Here is a 22,775-nt window from a genome sequence, read left to right as displayed (position 1 = left end):
CATTCATGTCGTATAGCACCTAATTACAAGTCACAAAAACTTATATGGTAGGATGGAATATGCAGTATATTTGGATGCGAATTTTTCAAACAGAAGGGCCGATGGAAATACTGGTAACATTGCAGTGATACATTATATGTCACAATCTTGTAACAACAGACCAACGCCAGTCTTAAGCTTTCCTTAAAGTGAAAATAAATGCTTATAATATGATGGTACTACTATGGTACAACAGGGCTTCACGGAATATCACACGCAACAGAACTCGAATGTCAAACTGACTACTGCTCTAAAGACCAAACGATATGAACTTCGAAAAGAAATCGAAGTCACACTTTAACTCGAATTGGAGACACATTATAAAACATCATATGACTTTTTCGCATATGTTATTATCCAAAGTACCTAGATATATCTAATACATTTTGTATTATTAAGTAAGCATCCGTTTCACAAAGGTAAGAATAAACAAATACAGAAAAACATACCCTAATAATTTCATTCACAGAGACTAGACAGAACAAGGTAAACACTATATGAATTAAACAAAACCGATATTAATTCTCACCAAATAGACATAAAAATAAAAGTATTTCTAATAGACATAAAAAAGGATCACATATACAATCAGAACGGTGCTGGTATTCAGTAGTGTTAATAATAATTCTAAAGCATGTCTGAAACGAAATAATCTTTATTATTGTGTTTGTATGAATTAATAATGTACACTGCGACCAATACATACAAAGATACATTCAAAGTATATTTCATCCTTTTAAAAAAACGACAAAAAATTAAACAAAAGAATGAAATCTAATGTCACAACATAATCAGAGAATTAACACGAAAGGTAGGTTGGAATGGAATGATCAGCTGTTAAAGAGGAAAAAAGCAGCCTCTTTTTACTTTTATAGTAATACACAAACAAAATATCAAATCTAGAAGTATTATTATGAGTTGTAATGTTTCGCAAGCCAAAACAATGGAAAACTAATCTTCATATTTTGTCTTTTGGCATAAGGGCATTCTGAAGATAACACAACATTGTTATTAGCACACTTGCTGGGTACAGTTTTCATGTACTTAACTTTCAGTCATGTTTTAAATGTGAGGACTGGTTATATTACTGGACTGTTCAGACCGAAGTATGTGGAATGGAATTCAACCATATAACTTAGTAACAAAAAGTCAAGCAATTTAACCGCTGGGTCACTTAAAACGCTTCGCAGTCCATCGATAATAATAATCATAACATTGAACAGTTGTAAATTCCGTTGTACAATTTAAACTTGGATTATTGTTAATTTGGTTATTTATTCTCTGAAGAAGTGGCTTACACTGAGTCACGAAACGTCAGAAAATCTAATTTATCTACTCATTGGGATATTACAAATATATAATTTATTTATAACAATCTACCCAATGCTCAATTTATTCAAAATTATCAAATCAAGACTTGGTAATGATACCTACATTGAACAGTTGGTTATAAAGCATAGGCTTCGGGAAATTTAAATATAAACTTATTATTTAATTCAAGAAACTTGGACCGTAACTGTTGTAGTTTCTTTGTTTCAATCAACAGAAAGTTATTAACTAAAGTTAGTATAACCAGTTGAAGGGTTTCCAAGTTGTATACAAAAACATTTATTTATTTATTGAAACAGATATTAGTAAAAATGCGCATCAAAATAAATATGTCCCATATAAATAAGAAAATAATATTGTGAAGAGATAAAAGAAGCATAAACAAATAAATAGATAAATAGAAATAAGTGAATGAGGACAGATTATAGGAGTAAAGGTATATCATTTTAAAAAGTACAGCCTGAAAAAATTCTTTTAGTTACAGAAGTTCCACTCACTTTTAAAGTAAATGTAAAAAATACTACGTAATGATCATCGTTGACTTCTATTCCGAACCATGAATGATGTCCCACGCTACCGTGCTACGCCACCTATAGGACTTCAACTAGAGGAGTCGTGATGAACCGATAGATCTCAGTTCTATACAGTTTCCTTTCATACCTTGGCGCTATATCATGAACTAATCATCCCTCAACTCTCTCGCACTAGTCCTAGAATCGCCAAATAAACCACGATCAGGCGGTCCCCCTCCAAATGCTTCGATAAGGTCAAGGATGAAGAGTCCAAAGTCTTTTTCAAAATTCTTTCATATGGCCATGGATTTATAGCCACTGTCAGGGAAGCCCTACTCACTGCCTTCTCACGGAAAGGACATTGTTTACGGAGCTGAGAGGACGAAAAGCCGGCGTCCTGTGCTTTAACCACGTGGGATATAGAAGTTGGAAAACACTAACTCGATACCAATTGTGCATATGTGCTCTGGGATCCTGAAGAACAGAGTGATGTATGAGCCTATTTTCGGTCACCAGTTACCATAGAAATCCATCTCCTGACGTTGTTAAACCACCTACCTTATAGATTCGACCCCTATGTCCAAGGCTTGGAGAGCGAGATATTAAGAAAACCATTTGCTCTAGTTTGAGCACCCGGATAATGACCCAGCCTTCTCACAAATATGAATAAATAACTAAGAAAAGAATTGATATCCCTTCTCCGCTTCATTACAAAAAAAAATAAACATATACATCAGATAACACATACTATAATCAGTAGAATAGATTAAGTACACAAAATTTAAAAGAACAGTCTCACTGGTGGAACATACACATACAGCCACAAGAATTTAAGGTTATGCTATAAAAAGAAGCTAAACTTCATGTTATGGTTTTTTGACCAAAGAAAGAAATTTAATGCACTACTATTTGGATGCATATAAGGGAGTGGAATGAAACCTCATCATAACTGTCATCACTGTCTTATTGATTAACAAAGTAATTAGAATTTGATGCACCTATCAGTCTAATAAAGCACACACACACGTAAAGAGAGACAGAAAGATAGCGGAACAGCATGAATAACATTTGTAAGAAAAATATGATCTCCTTTAGTAACAATAGTCTTCAACAATTAATTAGTAATCTACATTATGTCATAATGCAGAGGGTTAACATTTTTGCACATACTTTAGAGTCAGTGACTGCATAGTTTGATATGACTACTACCACTACTAATAATAATACTACCAATACTGCTTTGGTAATCACTCACCCTGAATGTGAAATAGTCAATTTACATATAGGCAGAAGTAGAAGTATTTTTATATATAGTTTTATGCTAACATTATTCAAGACCATGTGGCCAAAGTAGACAAATAGGAAAAATTGAAAAGAAAAGTTCTTGCTTGAATTTTCAAACGGACCTCAAAGAAATTAAGATCGAAAAATAAAAACATAATTGGCACAGTAATCCTTCGTCGCATTCACATATGAAATAATTAATAAGCACATAAACTGAGAAATTTACTAAAATTATTGTCATCAAAAGATTTAGACCTAATTATCATATCCAAAAGAATAGTGTTGATAACCTTCATTGTTTCAATTTCCAAAGTTCAATAGTACAGCATTTTATAGCATGCTATAATTGGCCATACAAGCTTTTGTCATCTTACTGAATAAGCAAGAACTACAAGCTCTCTTAGAGTTAATCTCCAAACTTCTGGAAAACTCCGTGCTTCTAAACATTTCTCACCAATAATCATGATCAATTGCTGAAGATCTATATTGAATTAAGTCGAAACTGATCAAAGCGATGTAAATTAATTTTCTTTTACTGATGACTAAATGTTGAGTTCCATTAAATGTTCCCATAATTTTTATTTCCTTATCATATTTTATTTATTCAGAACATATTCATTATAATGAATCTTTATTACGGTAATTGATACTAATTATTATTCCAATTTCTTTGCTATTCTCATCTTGCTACAAGATGAAATGTGACTGATGGATATTTACGGCTGGTCCTATACTACGATAGTTGATTGCAACTGATTGACTGAATGATTGATAGACTGATTTTTGTCAATAATTGACACAAGTACTTCGAATTGCAAACAATTAAAGAAAATTAACGAATGAAAAAAGAAGGAATAAATCCATTTTATTACTGTGTTTGCACTACATATATGTTTGTTGATTGTTTAATGCTGTTTTTTTTTGTTTTTTTGTGAAACATTTTCCGTTAATAGTGTTAAAGATGAAAATATTATAAAGATTAGTTTTGCAAACTAAAAACACTTATTACTTGTAACTAATTCCTTTAAGGATTCTTTTTCATCTACCAGTTTTATTGTAAACAAAACTTGTTTCAATAAAACAGGTTAATTTTTAGTGTGTAACAAAGCGAATACTTAATTGTCTATAATGACATGAACGTATAAACAAATTCAATAGAATTAACTCTGATTTAATTTTTTTTTAGTAAATGATGAATTACAAATGAGGATTGGTCAGTAAAGAGTATAGTATAGTATATGACAGTTAACCTCAGAATACTGACTACGAATGACTTTTAAAGTTGAAATAAATTCTTTATAAATATTTATATAAAACTTCAGAATATTTCAGCTCTATATGAAAGAAATGTTGATAAAGTTAGCTATACTAGTGTTGAGAAATTAGCGACCAAAGAGTAAAACAAATTTCAAAACGAGCACACAATCTGATGAGGTTAAATGTTTGACAAGTTAACAAGTTTACTAAACACGTGTTAAGCTATGAAGAAATTTATTGGACTACATTTGAAAACCTTCAAATTATAGGTGAAATATATTTTTAAAATGTACGTAGGCTTAATGCAATTTGCCACTAGTCATAAGCAACGTAAGGATCCGAGATCAATTTACGTCGACTATGGTTTAGGAAGAACTAATGAATTTGCAGGGTAAAATATATGAAACAATTTTGAAAATTAGGGCAAACAAATAATGAATATGTCTGTGCTACTGTAACTGGTCCCAAGTCATGCTACCCAACGTCTCCAGACAATGATCATGGTTATCGTGAATCAAAATCAAGCAACCAAACCCTTAAAATAACAGAGTATGGAGACAATATCATATCCCTAACTATCGCAGCCCATTAAAACATAAGTAAGAGATATACAAATGAAACATACAATGAGCCATAAGCTTTGACTTTTATTTAAGCTAGGAAATCGAGTTGTATTAATTTGTGTTAAATATTATCATTAGATTTATAAGAAATCAATAAACTATTAAACTGCACCTTGAAAAATAACCGTTAACATAATGAAAATTGAGCACTTGTATTTAATGTTTAAGCCTAAAACCATGCTGAATAGCTCACGTGCATGATAAGAAAGAATCTATCCTGACAAAACAATTTACCTCGACAACGATAACCTTGAAAGAACATTCCCGTGATTAATTTATTACAGATGCAACAATAAGTAGGCTGTTTAAATGTGAACATTTCAAAGTTGTAACCTCGGTCTTTCGCTCCAGGTGGACAAAGATTAGACCTGTTGTCAATGAAATCAAATATCAACATAAAACAAATGGAGAATGAGCGATGGGAATAATGACAAATTATATTAACATAGAAAATTTAAACAATAAAGGTAGTATAAAACAGTGGTGAGTATAGAAAATGAATCCTTACAGACAAGGCTATCTTAAATAATCAACCTATCGAATATAATGTGCGTAACGGAATTTCAACTTTGAATACTAAGAGTAATATAGGTGGTCTGAATGACTTCAGAATTTTTAGGACTCTCAGAAGTTTGACAAAATATCAAAAGCTATAGACTATCGTCAAGCAAAAATTAGTTCCTTTTTAGAAAATTCACAGTTTATTTTAAATGGTTAAGAATAACTTTCAAAGCTTATAATAAAATTAAAATATTGGTAAGTTATTAGCAATCAAGGTTTCAGATTTGCTTAAATAAGAATGGGCAAAAGTTATGTGTACCAAATTAAAAAGTTTTTTATTGTGAACAACTGGTTGGTGATATTTGTTCACAACTAATTGAAGATTTTTCCCTTAATAACTAGAGACGAAAACCGGTATCATCCAACAGATTTCTATATAAATAAAAATACTATTAAAATGTGTTATGACCCTATTTTCTATCATACATAAACTGAAAGCATTAAATTAACATCTACTCAAGAAATACCTATAACAGTCTTCTGGCTTTATTAAGGATACAACTAAAGCTTTGAATTAATTGTCGTCGGCTGTGAGGCAGTTACCCACAGAAGACAAGGGAAAATGCCCACAAGGGGCAATTTTGTGGACTGATTGAAGTTAGACATTAACACTATTGGATGCCGGCTCGGTGATATAGGGGTTGAGCGTTCGCGCGCGAGACCAAAGATCCTGTGTTCGAATACGTGCATGTGGAATCGTGGATGCGGACTGCTGAGGAGCCCCACACTGGGACGAAACAGTCATCCAGTGCTTCCGGGTTTTTAATGGTGATTTAATATTGATCGATCCATGACGTCAATCAAAATTTTTTTAACGTTTATTTGAATTTTGCCATTGGTGTTTAGGACTGCAACTAAACATCAACTCTGGGATGTAGGTACATCCAGCTGACGAGTTCCAATTAAGACAAAACGTGCGTCCTGGATCCCACTGCTAGCCACTATTCATCTTTGCTGATAAAGCTTCGAATGTTTATCAAATAAATCCAAGATAAACAGAATTTTACCGTAATCAAATTACTTGAAAACGATTTACTTCAGGAGTATAAAGTTGATCAAATTGGATTTGGAAAGTGAAAAATACAACAGTACTCTTCACATGAAGTTTGTCATAGTTGCTAAATGTATAATAATTAAAAATAAACTAATTCGCAAACAAATACACACACAATATTGACACCAACTTACAATGCAGCCATTACGGCTTTCATCCAAGCTGTACGTAATTCTTCGGATTTTGTAAAGAACGTAAGATTTGGTGAATCTCTATCACCCAAAATTGGTAAAGTAAATCCATAGGAATACTATTTTAAATAAATGAATAAACAGTAAAATTTAACTTACACCTACAATAAATTAAATGTATATCTTGATGAATGTAACTTGAAAAGATATAAAATATTAAAAGCATAAACGAAAACCAAAAACTGGACAATTAAAGACTTGAGATAAACACCTAGTCTAGTGCTAGATGAAAATATAAAAGTTGAGGCAGTGAAGAAAAAACACCTTAATGTTCATTGGAGCGGGCGGTTGTTTGATGAGAAACAAAAGGTACAAGAAAACTGAGTACAATAAGTTTATTGGTTGAAAATGTCGCATTTTTCCATAAAAACGAAGAAAAGATTATAGTAGCAAAGACCTTTTGATAACAAGAATGTGAAGAACGGAAACGAAGATAGAGAAAAAAACTCCAAATTACCAACTTAAAACAACAGATTGGATGCAAAAAATATTTGTATCATATGCTCAAAATTCTCTGAACAAAATCATTTTAATTATTTCAAATATCATAACAATGAAGCCCATAATTTTCCAATTAGATTAGACCTGGAAATAGACACTTTATGGATCAGTAGTATAAATATGATTTGATCAGTCCTGATGGATAGTTTCATTCCATTAGCAATGTAAAAATAGAATACTACAATGATGCAAGCTCTGATGTATAAGGATACATGACAAGGAAAATAGGTACTTAACATATGTAAACCTGAATTTCAGATATTTAACAGAATTTTCCGCTGCTGGGACAAACTTCACATATTGAAGCAACATTCACCTTGTGCAGGACTTCTGCGAAAGACACTGACGAAACATATTTGCCTGGTAATGACGGACGTCAGAGTTACTAGACCATGGAAAAGTAATGTTCATAACCATTTCTGTTAATATATATATATATATATATATATATATATATATATATATATATATATATATATATATATATTGTCATCAGACTATTTAGTTTATCACATGATAGCAAATATTGATATTTTTGTTCCTTATTTAATTTAGATGCACACAAATCACATTTATTTTATGCAATAAACATGTAATAACCTGAAATTCTTGCTATCAGTTTACGGTCATTTTAACATAATATCACAATTGTACAAATCAGTCACCAATTTTATTTGTTGTGGGGGATGGATGGAATAACCATACAGTGGCAAATAATGCATCTCAATTATCTAACTGATATGTTAATTTTGCAACATCGTTCAACAACATTGAAATTAGATTGTGCTACATAAAATTGGATTTTACAAAGGATATAGTTTATTCTTACTGAAATTTTTCAGTGATAAGCAGAACAATTTAATGTACTTCGCTGGCTTTTCAAACTTGCTAACAAAATCCAGTTAGTTTTTTTCATATATTAAAGTTTTATGTTATAAGATAATTCAAACCTGATGTCACTAAACTTACTAACTTCAGAAAATGTAATTGAGGAAACTAGTTTAACAATAAAAGTATGGTAAGATAAACTGGCAATATTGTACCATTTAATCTACCTATTATAGGGTGGGGGGAGATATTTATTGTCAAAACAACCCAGTTAGAGTTAGTCTGGCTAAAATTATAATCACTCATTCTTTATAAGCATCAACGTAGATAAAACCTTATGCCTCAGATAATTCAGATAAGTAATCTATGAAAACTCTTTCGCTAAGATAATAGTAGAGATTTTCAATTAATTAACGATGTGACGGTATAAGCCTGAGCCTATACGCAACAAAAAAGCTTTTAAATTGGTCAATTATGATGAATCCAATATGCGAGCAGTTATTTTGTGACTAGCGATTCACATGTGAATAACAAGAAACAAGAAATTCAGTGTTTGGAATCCTTTTAGTGAGAAACTGCTACAAGACGAAGACAAGTGTGAATCTGACTCTTTTTCTCCACATAAATACAGACACAGAACCATAGTATGAGGAATATTCCCATTATTCTAATTTGGCCGTACTGTTTGGCCTCTTTCGGCTTATTAGTTTCATTCAGGGATTGCACACTGACCTGATTTCCTTCGTATAACCTTGTAGTTATTATATTTGGATTGTGAATATCAAACACTAGGATGCAGGTATATTTTGCTGACTAGTCCCAAAGAGGACGAAATGAGTTTCCTGGATTCTACTACTAGCCACTATAATTAGTTTATATACAAACTTGGTAGAAGCAAAAGCTTGGAGTACTAAGTCAAAACACGTGGGAAAAAGCGATTTCATAATACAGACGGCAAACTCTTGAGATGATACGATTAGCTAGCAGTGATGCAAGCATAAATAGTTTTCAGTTATTTATCTCAGTATTCCATGACAATTTCATGTCTTTATTCTACAATAAGTCCTAAACATCCAAATAAGTGTTACTATTCACATACATTAGTCGTGTGACTAGTTTTAATACAAATCTAAATCACTTCAGGGATTTCTCAGTAAAAATTAGCTTTTATTCGTTCTAAAATATGCATGACTACTTGAGTTATGTGTGTAAGCAGATATCCACGAGGGATAACCGTATTGCTATGGAAAACCGAAAAAATCGACCACTGCAATTGAACGCAGTATTGAGTTTGGTTATGAAATGAGTGTATCCTTTGAAAAAGTAACGAATTGACAGAGATTCTATGATGATAACAGCTCAAAACTGTTTATAATAAAATAATCTAATTTTTGGAAAATCTATATGAAAAGCTGGCAAAAATATCTTACATATGAAATATGTGTTAAATAAATAAAGTCATCGTTTACATTTAGACTAGAATTACGTGTACAATCATCGTCATGATCATCACAATACCTTAATATCTCAAATATGACCTGATTCTGCGATCACTTTACTCACGTAAACGATAGGAACAAATAAAATTTAACAATAAGAATTAGGATTTAAAGGAATTAATTAACCTTATCTAACCTTGTTTTCATTTCACAAAGTGGATTTTTTACAGATGGTATGGAAAATAGAAACAGCCTTTAAAAAATAATGAAGTATGAATTCATTTCCATTTCGAAGGTATCGCTCAGGTGTCTAATACAATAAAAGGATGAACAATGTCAAAGCTAGTGGTTGACTTGTAAGCGACGACTATAAGGTTATGGATATTAATCTACCAAGTATACGCGATCATTATGCTAACATCTTATATGCAACATTTTCATTTTAAACTTTTAAACTGAAGTCAAACAGTTGGAGTTCCATCACTTCACTTAGTGGCAAACAGTAATATTCTATTCTAAACAGATTGAGTCAACATGATTAGATTGAATAAATTAGCCACTCATCATTTACTGTTAAATCACGACGAGAAACAAACTTCTAACGAATCATTAAGAAACCCTGCTAGCAAAACATGAAATGACCTTGGATTATATCACTAACTAGATGGAAACGAAAATTATCAGCGATTAGACTGAAATTTAAAGAAATAATACTGGAAAGTGCTTAATATGAAAGATGAATTGGTATACATTTTCAATAAGAAGACATTGGGAATGAGTGAAAGGCTCCAAATATGTGGGAAAACAACTCTTTAGTTCATCTTCATTACTTATTATTCGGATTATTATTGTTCTACGCTGTTGATGGATCGCGAAAAGTACTTCCGAACTAATCAATTTCAAGAAACAAAGAGCTAAATACATATAATTCTTTGATGATCATATTTATATTTTAGGACAATTTTCTGTAACATGCGATCATAATCAATGAATCACAGTAGTAATGTAGCGATAAAAGAACACCAAACAATTGTCAACCATATTCTGGATTATTTTCTTCTTATTAACCAAAATATTGCACGACTGACAAAAACTAACACATCAATTAATCATAATATTGAAGTAAATAACTGGTTTAGATTTTAATATTTAAATAAAACTTACTCCCTTTTTATTTGGTAAAGTAACTCTTTGGAATTGGCCATTTACAACGTGATAAGCGAACATAAATGTAAAACTATCACCCTATATAATAAAAAAGGTAAGGAATAACGCATAAATGACAAAACAATACAAGCAGTATGGAAAATATCCTTGATAATCAATGAAAGTGATAATTATTCAGTTTGGTTAATTATATATAACAATAGTAATACCAATGTACCTAGGGGAATCAACGAATAATTGTTCATTGATTTTCGCGAAAATTAAGACTTTTGGTGATTAACTGGAAACTTTGTAGTCAAAAACCACATGAATAAAACACATTAAAAGAACCTAAACAGGAATGAATGCTATTTACAGAGTAAATAATAGGCTGTATATACAGAAATGGTCTGGAGATTTATTAGCTATCATCAATTCCTGATCACGATGTAGAGTATGTTGTTTATACGTAAGAATGAGCTGGAAAGCAAACATGCTATTGAAAGAAGACAATACAGCAATGAACCATCGAATCGCTAAATGATAATCAGGTTGGATACAAGAAAGAAAGAAATATTTCGTGTTCCGCAAGTATAGTTTGGATCTTCGTAGTTATCCAGACCAAACGTTGGAAACATGTAACATATAATATCAGTCTCCGAAATGAAATCCACCTGAATTCACTGTTTGTCTGTAAAAAAAAATTTACACTACTTATGTTGTAGTTAATTAATTGTAATTGACTAAAAAAGAACAGAATTACATAAAGAGGTATTACATATTTAAAATTAACATTCTTTTGGCAATTACACAATGGATATCTCAAGTGTACACGTGAACAAGGAATAACCTTTCAACATTTTTTTTTAATTTTACCTATATAGAATTACTTTTTGATTGACGACTAACAGTTTCCCCTTTCAGAATTCAGAATAGAATAGCGTTTATTCGCATTTCTTTTCTATACACACACTAATGTAGACAAACACCAGTAATGTCAATGAAGTAATGTTAAATCACATGATTGATATATTATAATGATGCGTGCAAGAAGCAATTAACTAAGCGTATATATTGGACCTTTCTTTTTAAGATAACCTCATTAGATACCTTATCGTGGCTGATCGTAGTCAATAAATTTTTTAGATTACCTTAAAAAAGTACTTGGTCAGTAACACTTGATTTCAAATCGCCATAATGAGAAAAGTGAATATTCATTTGTGATTTATATTAGCTATTAAAAAACGCATTATACGGTTAAGTACATAGAGGTATTCCATGAAATGCCTGATAATTTATAGATGAGATTCAGATGAGTTATTCTTTAATGCAATACCAATATCATACGCTAAACTCTGTATTTTTCGCTTTAATCACATGATCTATCTTTTTGATACCACTTGATCCTATTTTAGCCAAATAAAAAGATATATGTTTGCTTTATGTGTAGTAGAGTGTATAAAATGTAACGGGTTGTTCATTTAATTTAACAACTATAAGGTTAGGGGTACGATCATAGCAAATAGATGTACATCCAGACTTTTGAAGCTGATTTTCAAACTTAAATGACTACTGCTGATAAAAATTATTAACGTGAAATATTAGTTATGTAGTGAACGAACACTCAGGTGGGGAAGACCAATTTATTGTTTAATACAAAATTACAGAATGTCCTCGTAAAATACGGAAACCAAACATTAAATACTCCATATGCATATCTTCCATTACTTATCTCTTACAAAATTCATCGTTCCTTCGTTCCTGTTGTTTTTACAATAACTCTCTGTTTACATTCCTGTTATCTTCAATTTGATATTCTCAACCTTCTGCTGTCAGACATACAATTTCTGGTCGGTGTTACATACTACTTATGTTAACAGGCATAAGTAGCATACATCACAGTTATAGTCAGAATGTTTTACAACAGCAGCAAGCTAGTTGACTTTCTGAATATCTAACAATTACAAGCTTTGTTGAATTTTGAGCAAGGAGAACAAGTAAACACAAATGAAGGATTTACATAATGGTTAGATATGAATAAACAAACCAATATTTATTTACATGGTAAATGGTGGACAAGTAAGAATTAACTAAAACTTCGTGTAAGCCAGATTTGACTACAGAACGTAGATGTGATGAAAATCCTTATGGAATATATGAGGAACACTGGTTTGATTTTGTTTAGAAAATATAATATTTTTTATAAGGCTTACTGATTTGAGTTGAAATTGTTTCATTTATCAAAACTCTGGCTTTTGTGATGAATATACTAGTGGAATTGAAATAAACTTTGAAACACTAATTTTTTTCCTGGAACAATATACGACCAACTGATAACAATAATAATAAGACTAACAGCGATATATATATATATATATATGCACATAGGTTAGAATGAGGCAATAACAAACAAGTAAGTTGCTTATTTCAACTCGGACAGCACTAGTAGTAACCTAGTCGTATTTTGACGATGGGTTTATGGATGAGACGTTTATCATATATGATGAAATCCAAATAGACAAGTACTTATTTTATTATATCTTTTCGAGGAGTGAGAGGGTACTCGTCAGTCTAACTAAATGAAATTATACTATGAATTTCCATTTATTAATCTGTACTAATGGAAAAATGAAACGAGGAATCTCTCGATACCAGAGCGCGTATGACTAAGCCTTACAGATATATATAACCAAAACATATATACGTAATAAAAACGATATAAAAAGGATTCATATCCTTAATACTAAATGATCTAATACAGATGACTACTCATTAAACTTTCAATCACTTTACTGTCACTTTTCGATACAATATAAAGAAAAATATACAATTATCACGCAATACAACGTTATAATAATGTATCTAACCAACCCATAACGTTAATGGATAAATACTGAAGAGCAACCAGAACATCGTGAGACATACGAATAATAACGATCATCGTGTTATACCATGAACTGATTTAAACTTGGCAATGAAAACTACTGGATTCCAACTCAAGGCTCATTACGAGACCTCGAGGACCTGGGTTCAGTTCCTATAGAGTTGATAAACGAGAACACCTTAGTAGTCCCATACTACAACGAAACAGCTGACTAATGTTGCCTATTTTCCAGTGGTACTCCCGAATGATATTAGTTTGAGACGAATAACATCTAAAAAGCAAATTAATCTCCGCAATAGCTTTCATGAAAGATTTTGTAAAAATGATTCCTGTCACTAGTACTTCAACATTTTTAGAAACTATTCTATTCGCTACAAAGTAAGTAGTGAAAACATAAACAATTGGTGCTACAAATACAGAAATTTTCCAGTGAGGAAAATGTTCTTTTCCTATCCATTAGATCACACACACACTACTGATAGCCGGTTGTACAAATGTAATAAAAATAATAATAATGTGAGTGCACGAATATTTAGGATAATTTCTTACCTTTGGTTTGCATACAATCAATATTTTATCGAATAAAAACAAATATCTGTAAATTAGACAAAGAAAATAAACAGGAAATACAAATCTAGTAAGAAAAGTCAATAAAAACATTTTAGAAACACATATACACATATTTCACTAATTCATAATTCAATGTTTTGTGCTCGCTATATTTAAGTAATTGACATAGAATGCGGATTTACGTAGCCAACTTTTAGTCACAAAATTTCATGTGAACTCAAACGATGGTACTCAGTCGCCCAAAGAGAAAACATAGGGGAGAGTGCTGACCTACAACACAACCCAGTGACTGAAATTTACAATACCACAGATAAAAAATTGAATAAGCTAAAGTATAGTAAAGTAGCCAATAATATTCTCCTTCTGATAATGACAGAAGCGCAAAGTCATAAAACTAAATCCTGACAAAATTATTCATCTATTGAGCACCGTTCTCAAAAAAGTGTAACATTCCCCAATGTAGATAAGTGATGAGATGATACCTATTAATCGTTCCAATCAAGCTATTAATTGACATCTCAAAGAAGAACGCAGCTGGAGAATAAACAATAGTTACAGAACTTGTTAATGTGTTAAATAAAGGAATGGGAAATTTAGATGCAAATATTAGTACTGATTATAATAATATATTTCATTTTGAATAACAAATTACTTCCAACCTTTAATAGGAATAAAATCATATGTAAAAACTGTTAAAATCAACATTATCAGAAGGGGTTTTTTGTGGAGATTTAGTATTTTTCATAGTTGAAAGCGTGGGTCAATCGAAGCTAGACCACCAGGGAAAACCTGGAGCATCATTGGATGCCGGCTCAGTGGTCTATCGGTTAAGTGCTCTGGCGCGAGACTGATAGGTCCTGAGTTCGAATCTCGCGAGGCGAGGTCGTGGATGCACACTGCTGAGGAGTCCCACAATAGGACGAAACGGCCTTCCAGTGCTTCCAGGTTTTTCCTGACGGTCTAGCTTCAATTGACTAACGCTTTCAACTATGAAAACTAACATTGGTAATCTGTGAATGCTTTTTGGACTATAAAATCTATTAAGTTCGAGTAATCAATCTTATTTTATCATTATTTGCTGGAATTCAGAACTTAAAAGAAGTGAATAATAAATGGAGATAATTTCGAGAAAACGGTCAAAAAAAGCACTTGTTACAGATTATATAGGAAGAGAGTATTGACTGAGTACAAAAAACATGCACTCAAATAAGGTTTTTCTAAAGTAAACATTCAAGACCATAGTAAACAGACTATTTGAAATAGCCTTTTTATGATCGACTGATTTTTGTATATAGACAATCGAAACTCGACAAAATCTTTAGTTTTGATAGAATCTAACACTATGAAATTTTTCCCTCTCTCTAATCTATTATGAACTTATATCGTATACCCAACTGCGGTGTAGACGAAATGTACAACAGTTTACCTCAGAAATTTTACAGTTTCAATGATTATCCTTTTAAAAAGACTTTATTTCGCCAACTTCGTCAAATTACCAATCAACTAGTTGTCTTCCATAGCCAGTTTTGTTAAACTTGGGTTTTGTCGAGATAAATTTATGCAAGCACCGTGAGTAGATGAGATAACATAGTGACTGGGAACAATATACTGTGATTGTGTTATGATTCGGCAAGTAAATGAAAATGACGAAGTTTGGAAGTTGTTCTGCGATGAACTACCGTAAATATTTAAGTGTGTATTGATAAAATAATTGATGAATGGTATTTTCACACAAACCAAACTGTAACCTTTTATTTGACTCATTAACTATTGCCATATTTTTTCCGGTCATTCATTAACTTGTGTCAAGTCCTAGACTTGCACATATGAATATCCATTGTTTATGGTGTATCATGGCCTCTGAATTTATTTGTGTAATTAAATGAGTCATGGGTTCCAGTGTTACTTCACATATACCACTTAATTTCGTCTTCTTCAACCACATTCTTAATGTTTATTAATATCATTAATATTACAATTGTCTCAACTTGTTTGCTATCCTGTTTGATAATTTCATTTTGCTGGGCTGACGTAGTATGGCCAGTTGGGTCAACGCCTATTTGTGGCAGGCTTCAAATTTATTATAACTGACTGACTTATAATAAACCATAACTCTAATCGTTCAGGTCGAAAAAAAAATAATACTACTAACAATCCCAGGACCGTTAAATTATGTCGTGAATCATTTCCAAGAGTTTGTATTTTCCTATTGTGGATGCTAAGGATTTCAATTTGTTGGTCATTATTGACATATTTGCACCCTGAGTGGATTGCTCGGAAATCACCATTTAATTACAAAATTTTATTAAAGTTGCATAGAGACTAGCAGTAGAATGCATGATGCATCTTTCATCCTACTTGTAAGTCGATCTGAGAAATAGATTTATGGGTACGATATTATTATTACTGTTTTGATAAAACAATTTAATGTACAAAATAACGTAACACGATCAATACATTCAAGGTATAAAGTCGAAATTCATTGCATATCTGAATCTACTATAATGTTATATTACCTAGTTTTCGCTTTGTTTTCTGATTCGGAAAGAACTTTCACTTCTCCATCCATATGTAAGTGCCCATAACTTGATAACCTTTTATCAGGAGGCTGGAAAATGAACAAATAACACAACATAACCAGGAATAAAAAGTGACGGTGTATGTAATTAAAATTTACTTACAAGTTAGTGGGGAAAGTAATTATTTGCTCATAATTAATGATATTGTAATTTTTGCGCCTATATATATATATATATATATATATATATATATGGATATCTTTCTGGTATTTGACTGTAACTAGAACGATTACGTTAAATTAAGTAATAATGATGAACAGAAACATGTTATTTTTCCTATTGTGGCCGAAAATGTGACGTAACAGAAATCTGTATTTTCGAAACATAAATCAAGAAAAAAATTAAAATAAATGGACTTAAGTACTGCATACAATTATAAAGTGAAATTGTATTTAGCTCGCAAAATGAATGTGTAGTTTAGTTGACCCACTAGTTCAACTGCATTAAGCTGATTATGAATACGCGTAACTAATGCTAATCCACTAAAACGTCCTCATATTTAAATTGGCACAATACTAAAATTAGAGACTAAACTAAGTCTTGAAAAGAAAACAAAGTTGTCACACCACATCAGCAGGGCGAGATGAAATTTTCAAGATGAATACCAGATTAATAGTAACAGCATAAGTGGTAGTAGAAAAGATAAAGGACAGACAGTGTGATTAGAGGAGAAAAGTTGAATTCGTGGAATATAAAGTATAAGACAATTTTCAAATTCAAGATCAAATGGAAAATAAAGAATGAATGTAACTGTGCTATTGTAACCGATTCCGAGTCATCGCATTTAACGTCTTCAACCAGTGATCAAGATAATCTCAACCAGATAAATATTAACAACTTATCAAGAATTACTAAGACTAATTTGTAATAGATATTTAAAAACTGAGAGTTAGATTTTAAAAGTTTCGACGATTAGTATAATCTCAAGCAATGATTTTGTTCAGAATATCGTAAACTGATTAATGCTGGAAATGCACATTACCACTAACCCAGTGTTCAACAATTTAACGCACTTGTTATGAAAACTATTAATCATGCTACGTTTGCTTTCTGGCGACGTTACAGACACCAATTGTTATGGAATTCTACACTACGATAAAACAACTATGTAGTACTACCTTGTTTTCAGTGAGTCACCAACTGATATCAGTTTGTGATGAAAATTATCCACATATTAAACAAGTCGCTGTGTGTAAATATATTTTTGAAAGCATTCATTTAATGCAAATCAAGTCAATATTGCCTAAACTCTTATTGGACTTACTTTATCCATGATATCTCTCATAAACAGAAACTATTCACTTAAAGTGTAAACGAATATTTTTTCGATATAATATCAGAACGAGAAAAGATTTTACGAGTCACATGATTTAGACAATCCATAATAAGTATATGGATTAGTTACTTAATCAAGGTCACTTCCCTTTACCTGCCTGTTTGCTGTTCGAATTCTTACGACCATCTATTAACAGAAATTAAGGAATGTATCTTTGCATACAATTCATTTTTCTTCTGTATATGTTCGATTTGAGAATGAATTAAACGAATCCATTGCTAAGGATTGAATCTAACTGAATATTTTAAAATAGCCCTTTTATTAAATTCTAAAACTAACCATGAAAACTAGTAATTAATCAATCTTAATATCGTGAGAAAAAGTGAATAAAATTTTCATCTCCCTAACAAATTACGTAAAACTTGTCAGGAAATAACAATGAAGAATAAAATTAATTGATAAGTGAGATGAAAAAATAAACTTCTTTTCAAAGAAATATATGGGAAGTAATAACAAAAAAAAGTCATGAAAAGATTATGTAGATATATAAATGAGATAACGTTTGATATTACTTGGCATGAAATAGTTTATTTTTAGAAAATATTGATGACTATTTGAAATGGAACATTATGCAGAGAAAACCAATAGCATCTTTTTAAAAGTATAAGATGATATTTATTTCGACACTAGACAATCGTATTTTATTTGTTTCACGGTTGATTTCCCTCATTAATGGTTTCCACGGTGGCAAAGTAAACTAAAGCTGACTGTATCCATCAGTTGAAGCTGTTATTGTTCAATTAGATAACATGGCAAAACTAGCAATCACAGCTTTTTTTAATCATAACGATGATATGAATGAGGTTTCTTTTGGATGTACCATTTATTGTATTCTTCTTCTTAGGAAACATTAGAATAGCTTTCAATATCTGATCATTATTTAATAAAGTAGGGTATACAGCAAGTAAGTTACGGGTATATCGAAATAATTAACAGGTTAACTAAATTCCTTATTGTCTATCCACTAGTTAATAACTTTAGACGCCGGTCTGTTTTTCAAATGAATACGTTTCAATCCATACTTTTTAGTATGTCACATGATATGCTCCTATAATACAGGAACATCTTTATGTCTTTTTCACTGTCATGATTTTAAGCGTAGATATAGACTGCATTTTCGAAGTTTGACCACACGAAATCCCTTTATGAGATCAGATGACCAGCAAAGTCAATAATAAAAAAATTGGAAAATTTTCTATTATGACAATTATTACATAGTAAATGATCATTTTATTAATTGGATATCGTACGCAAATACATCATTTGATGAAAATTTAACCAAATACAATTAAAAGTCGTGAAAATAATTAAAATACTACACTACGACTATTACTCACCAGCATTATTTCAAGTAAACTGTCAAAATAAAGAAAGAAATAAAGAAAAGATACGGAGCAGGTACAAGATTAGCACATAAAATAAAGGAAAATGACTAATTTGCATAATAAATGAATTGTTCTAGATTATCAAAGCCACCTTAACACAAGTTTAAATTTGTGTTAATTTTATGTCGCTTATTTATTTACTCTGAAGAAGTGGCTTACATTAAGTCACAAAACGTCGGAAATACAATTTTTCTGCTCATTGGGATATAACAAAAATATATTTATTATTAACTCTCTAACCAATGGTCAATTTATTTGGAACTATCAAGTTCAATCTTGGTATGGATACCTAGTAGATATATACTCGATATCATGAAAATGAGCGATGAGAATTTATTTACACGCATGTCTAATTAACTGGTGTGAGAGTAAACTGAAAGAAAGTTAGGGGCGGTCAAATCAAGGCATGGAGTCAGTTAATGAAGACGCGAACTGTTGGACTGAGTCATGCAGGTAGAAGCAGACTACCTAGTTAGGGTATGAGTAATTATCGTAACCAATGGTTAGAGACTTTGGGTGACTTAGCTAAATTACAATCACTCTTCGTCTCCAAATTACCTTATAAATTTTTTATTCCTTCAGTCCACATTTTCTAGAATCGTTTGTTTGCTACCTAATCTATTCTACTGAAACAAAATTTCACAAATGCTGCAAAGTATTCACGAATTCACAAAAAGAATAAACACTGTAGTATTCTAATCTATCATTATTACAGTTTAGAGATTCAATATGATGTATAGTCATCACACGTGCGCTCACACAAAACATATCCACAACTGAAATTAAAATGACTAATTACAAACCGAATTTTTTAGGCTTAGATTATTTATCCAATAAATTACACTGATTTAAGTGATCGGCCCTGGATTAAACCAATGGTATAATTGTCTATGAAAAGAAATATTTATATTTTAATATCATGGACCTTGATTCCTGAATGAACACAATTAAAAGTCAACTTAAACTCGCATTTAACGTTTTCGTATAATTAAAACCTATCGAATAGGTAGAATTATTCCATATAACTCTAAGTATCAGTCAAACACGTTTACAAATATAAGGTCAAAACAACTATGTTAACCAGGCAACACATATAGAGAATAATTTATTATTCAACGATCACAAGTAACCAATAACTCATCAAGAAAGGTGAAGCTTAATTAATAATCTAAAAATGTGTTGAATGATTATAATCTATAGATTAAGCGAATAAACAAACCTGGATTGAATTTGATCAATGGAACTAATCGTGTCAAGATCTCGTTTAACATCATTGATAGATAATGCAACTTCACGCATAGCTTCATGAGCTACGATTAGATCAGAACGATCATAGTGATCAGCTGGAGTGAGTTTACATAAGTGCTGAAATTTAAGAAAAATACTTAATTTGTTCATTGTAACAGGTATAGTTTGTTGAACTAAAAATGCTTTATGAACAAAAACAATGAACCAAATTAAATTCAAATGATTCAGTAGTTGAATGCACTTTCTAGAAGAGATCAATGTTTACCAAAGAAAAACTGAAAACGACTGAGACATTGTTTGAGACTTTACTATAATGTAGGAACCACGTACGAGATGAGACTTACGAATCATGTTTTTTGTAGTTACAAGTATGAATCCCCATATACACAATTTTGATCATTATGAGCATTATTACGATTATTATTATTATTATTATTAGTAGTAGTAGTAGTAGTAGTAGTAGTATTGATAAAAATGTGAGTCATATTGGAAAAACTCAAAGCAATCAAAAAATTCAGATAGCTAATAATTAGATTTCACGTAAACAAAGCAAAGCAAATTACTAGTGAGTTGATGATAATAATTTAGTTGAAGGAGTTTCGTAGAGATCGTTTTAATTTTTGAGGTCGGATTCGCCATAGATTACTCACAGTCAGAACACCAATGAAAAACAAGGGGAACTGAACAGCCACTTTGTTCTAGTACAGAAATCAGAATCGCTCATCCACTAGGCTCTCTATACTGTGAATTGCTGTAAGATCTGAATTTTCTAAGTTTGGTCACTGGTGGAGCCATGAGTGTGTAGTGCTGAGGTCAATATTCGTGATGAATACAATCCACAAATTAAACCAAACTCCTCAAGACCACCTCAACTAAACTACTATAGTAGTCAGCTAACCGGTGACTTCAAGATGTTCCTAAAGTTCATAGGTACAACATTTGTAACTAACCAAGATAATACCCTAAATCTGAAGATGATTTGGTACAAGATAGTCTAATTAAACTGAATATCAACAGGTTTTAACAGAATACAAACAGAGATTTGGCTATAGTCGATTTACTTATTATACGTTATATCAATTTTAACCAGTTTTCCTTAAAAGAAGCCATATCGATCGGTTTACATAATCAATCCATGGTTAGCTAATTTAATCATTAACCCGAACACAAATATTTCATGATATGATAAAAAGTTCCACCTTTCGAAGTCAGTCTAATGATCGGGCAATATCACATGACCCAACTAAATTACCAGGTACATATTACTGTACTTGGTATCGAAACAGGCTCTACGTGCGGGAGCTATTAACAACACCCGACTTCCCGAACCAAAGCAGACGGGTTGGACTCGAACCAGAAACCTAGTAGTTGAAAGTCGAAAGCTTTAAGCACTGAATCACTGCTCCTATGTCAAGAATCATATCAAATTATTCGAGTGATTTAACCAGCGAAAAAAAACACTGAAATGTCAAGATATATGAAGAGTTGTATTTGTACAGATTTACCTTGAGAAGTTGGGAAAAATTAGGAAGAATGAAACATATTGCCCAGAAAACGCACTTATTCACGTTTTCTACCTAAATTTCAAATAGTATTTATCAGTGTTAGAAATCCGCCGCTTGATATTTCAGTTAGTTGTGAGAAACCGAATCAGAAGAAAACAAGTCTGTAAAAGCAATAAAATGTTATGTAATACTAAAAAAATAACCTATTAAACACACACAAGCTCACTTCTAACAAAAGATGATATTTTAAAACGCGTTGGATTGGTATTGTAAGTAATTCAGCCAAAGCGAATTTATTGTATTTCTCTGAATTGGACTGACATAACTATGAAGGATTTGTTTGAAAAATGGGAAGTGAATGGGATCATTAAAATAAATCAAAATTAGAGAGATTGTATAAATATATCTTAGATACTTTTATCCTATATTCCTGGAACATTAAAAAAAACAATGATTATCTTTACAAATAAATTAATATATTTGTAATATCCCAATGAGTAGAAA

General features: G+C 31.4%; 1 protein-coding gene across 1 annotated transcript in view; it reads right to left on the bottom strand.

The window, feature by feature from the left end:
• Window positions 1-22,775, bottom strand: part of Smp_168370.1 (putative vav2) — a gene marked incomplete at its 3' end in the record, with an annotated part of 47,530 nt that overhangs the window by 15,002 nt on the left and 9,753 nt on the right. The window contains exons 9-13 of the mRNA XM_018793618.1: window positions 20,738-20,939; window positions 14,198-14,243; window positions 10,783-10,863; window positions 6,794-6,909; window positions 5,279-5,412 (exon numbers count right to left, since the gene is read on the bottom strand). Coding sequence (XP_018648112.1) covers window positions 5,279-5,412; window positions 6,794-6,909; window positions 10,783-10,863; window positions 14,198-14,243; window positions 20,738-20,939 — 579 coding nt within the window. The remainder of the gene's footprint in view (window positions 1-5,278; window positions 5,413-6,793; window positions 6,910-10,782; window positions 10,864-14,197; window positions 14,244-20,737; window positions 20,940-22,775) is intronic.

This window comes from Schistosoma mansoni, chromosome 1 (genome assembly GCF_000237925.1).
Source record: "Schistosoma mansoni strain Puerto Rico chromosome 1, complete genome".
Lineage (NCBI taxonomy): Eukaryota > Metazoa > Platyhelminthes > Trematoda > Strigeidida > Schistosomatidae > Schistosoma > Schistosoma mansoni.
Note: the sequence above shows the minus strand (reverse complement) of the source record. Positions and strands in the feature narration are given on the sequence as shown.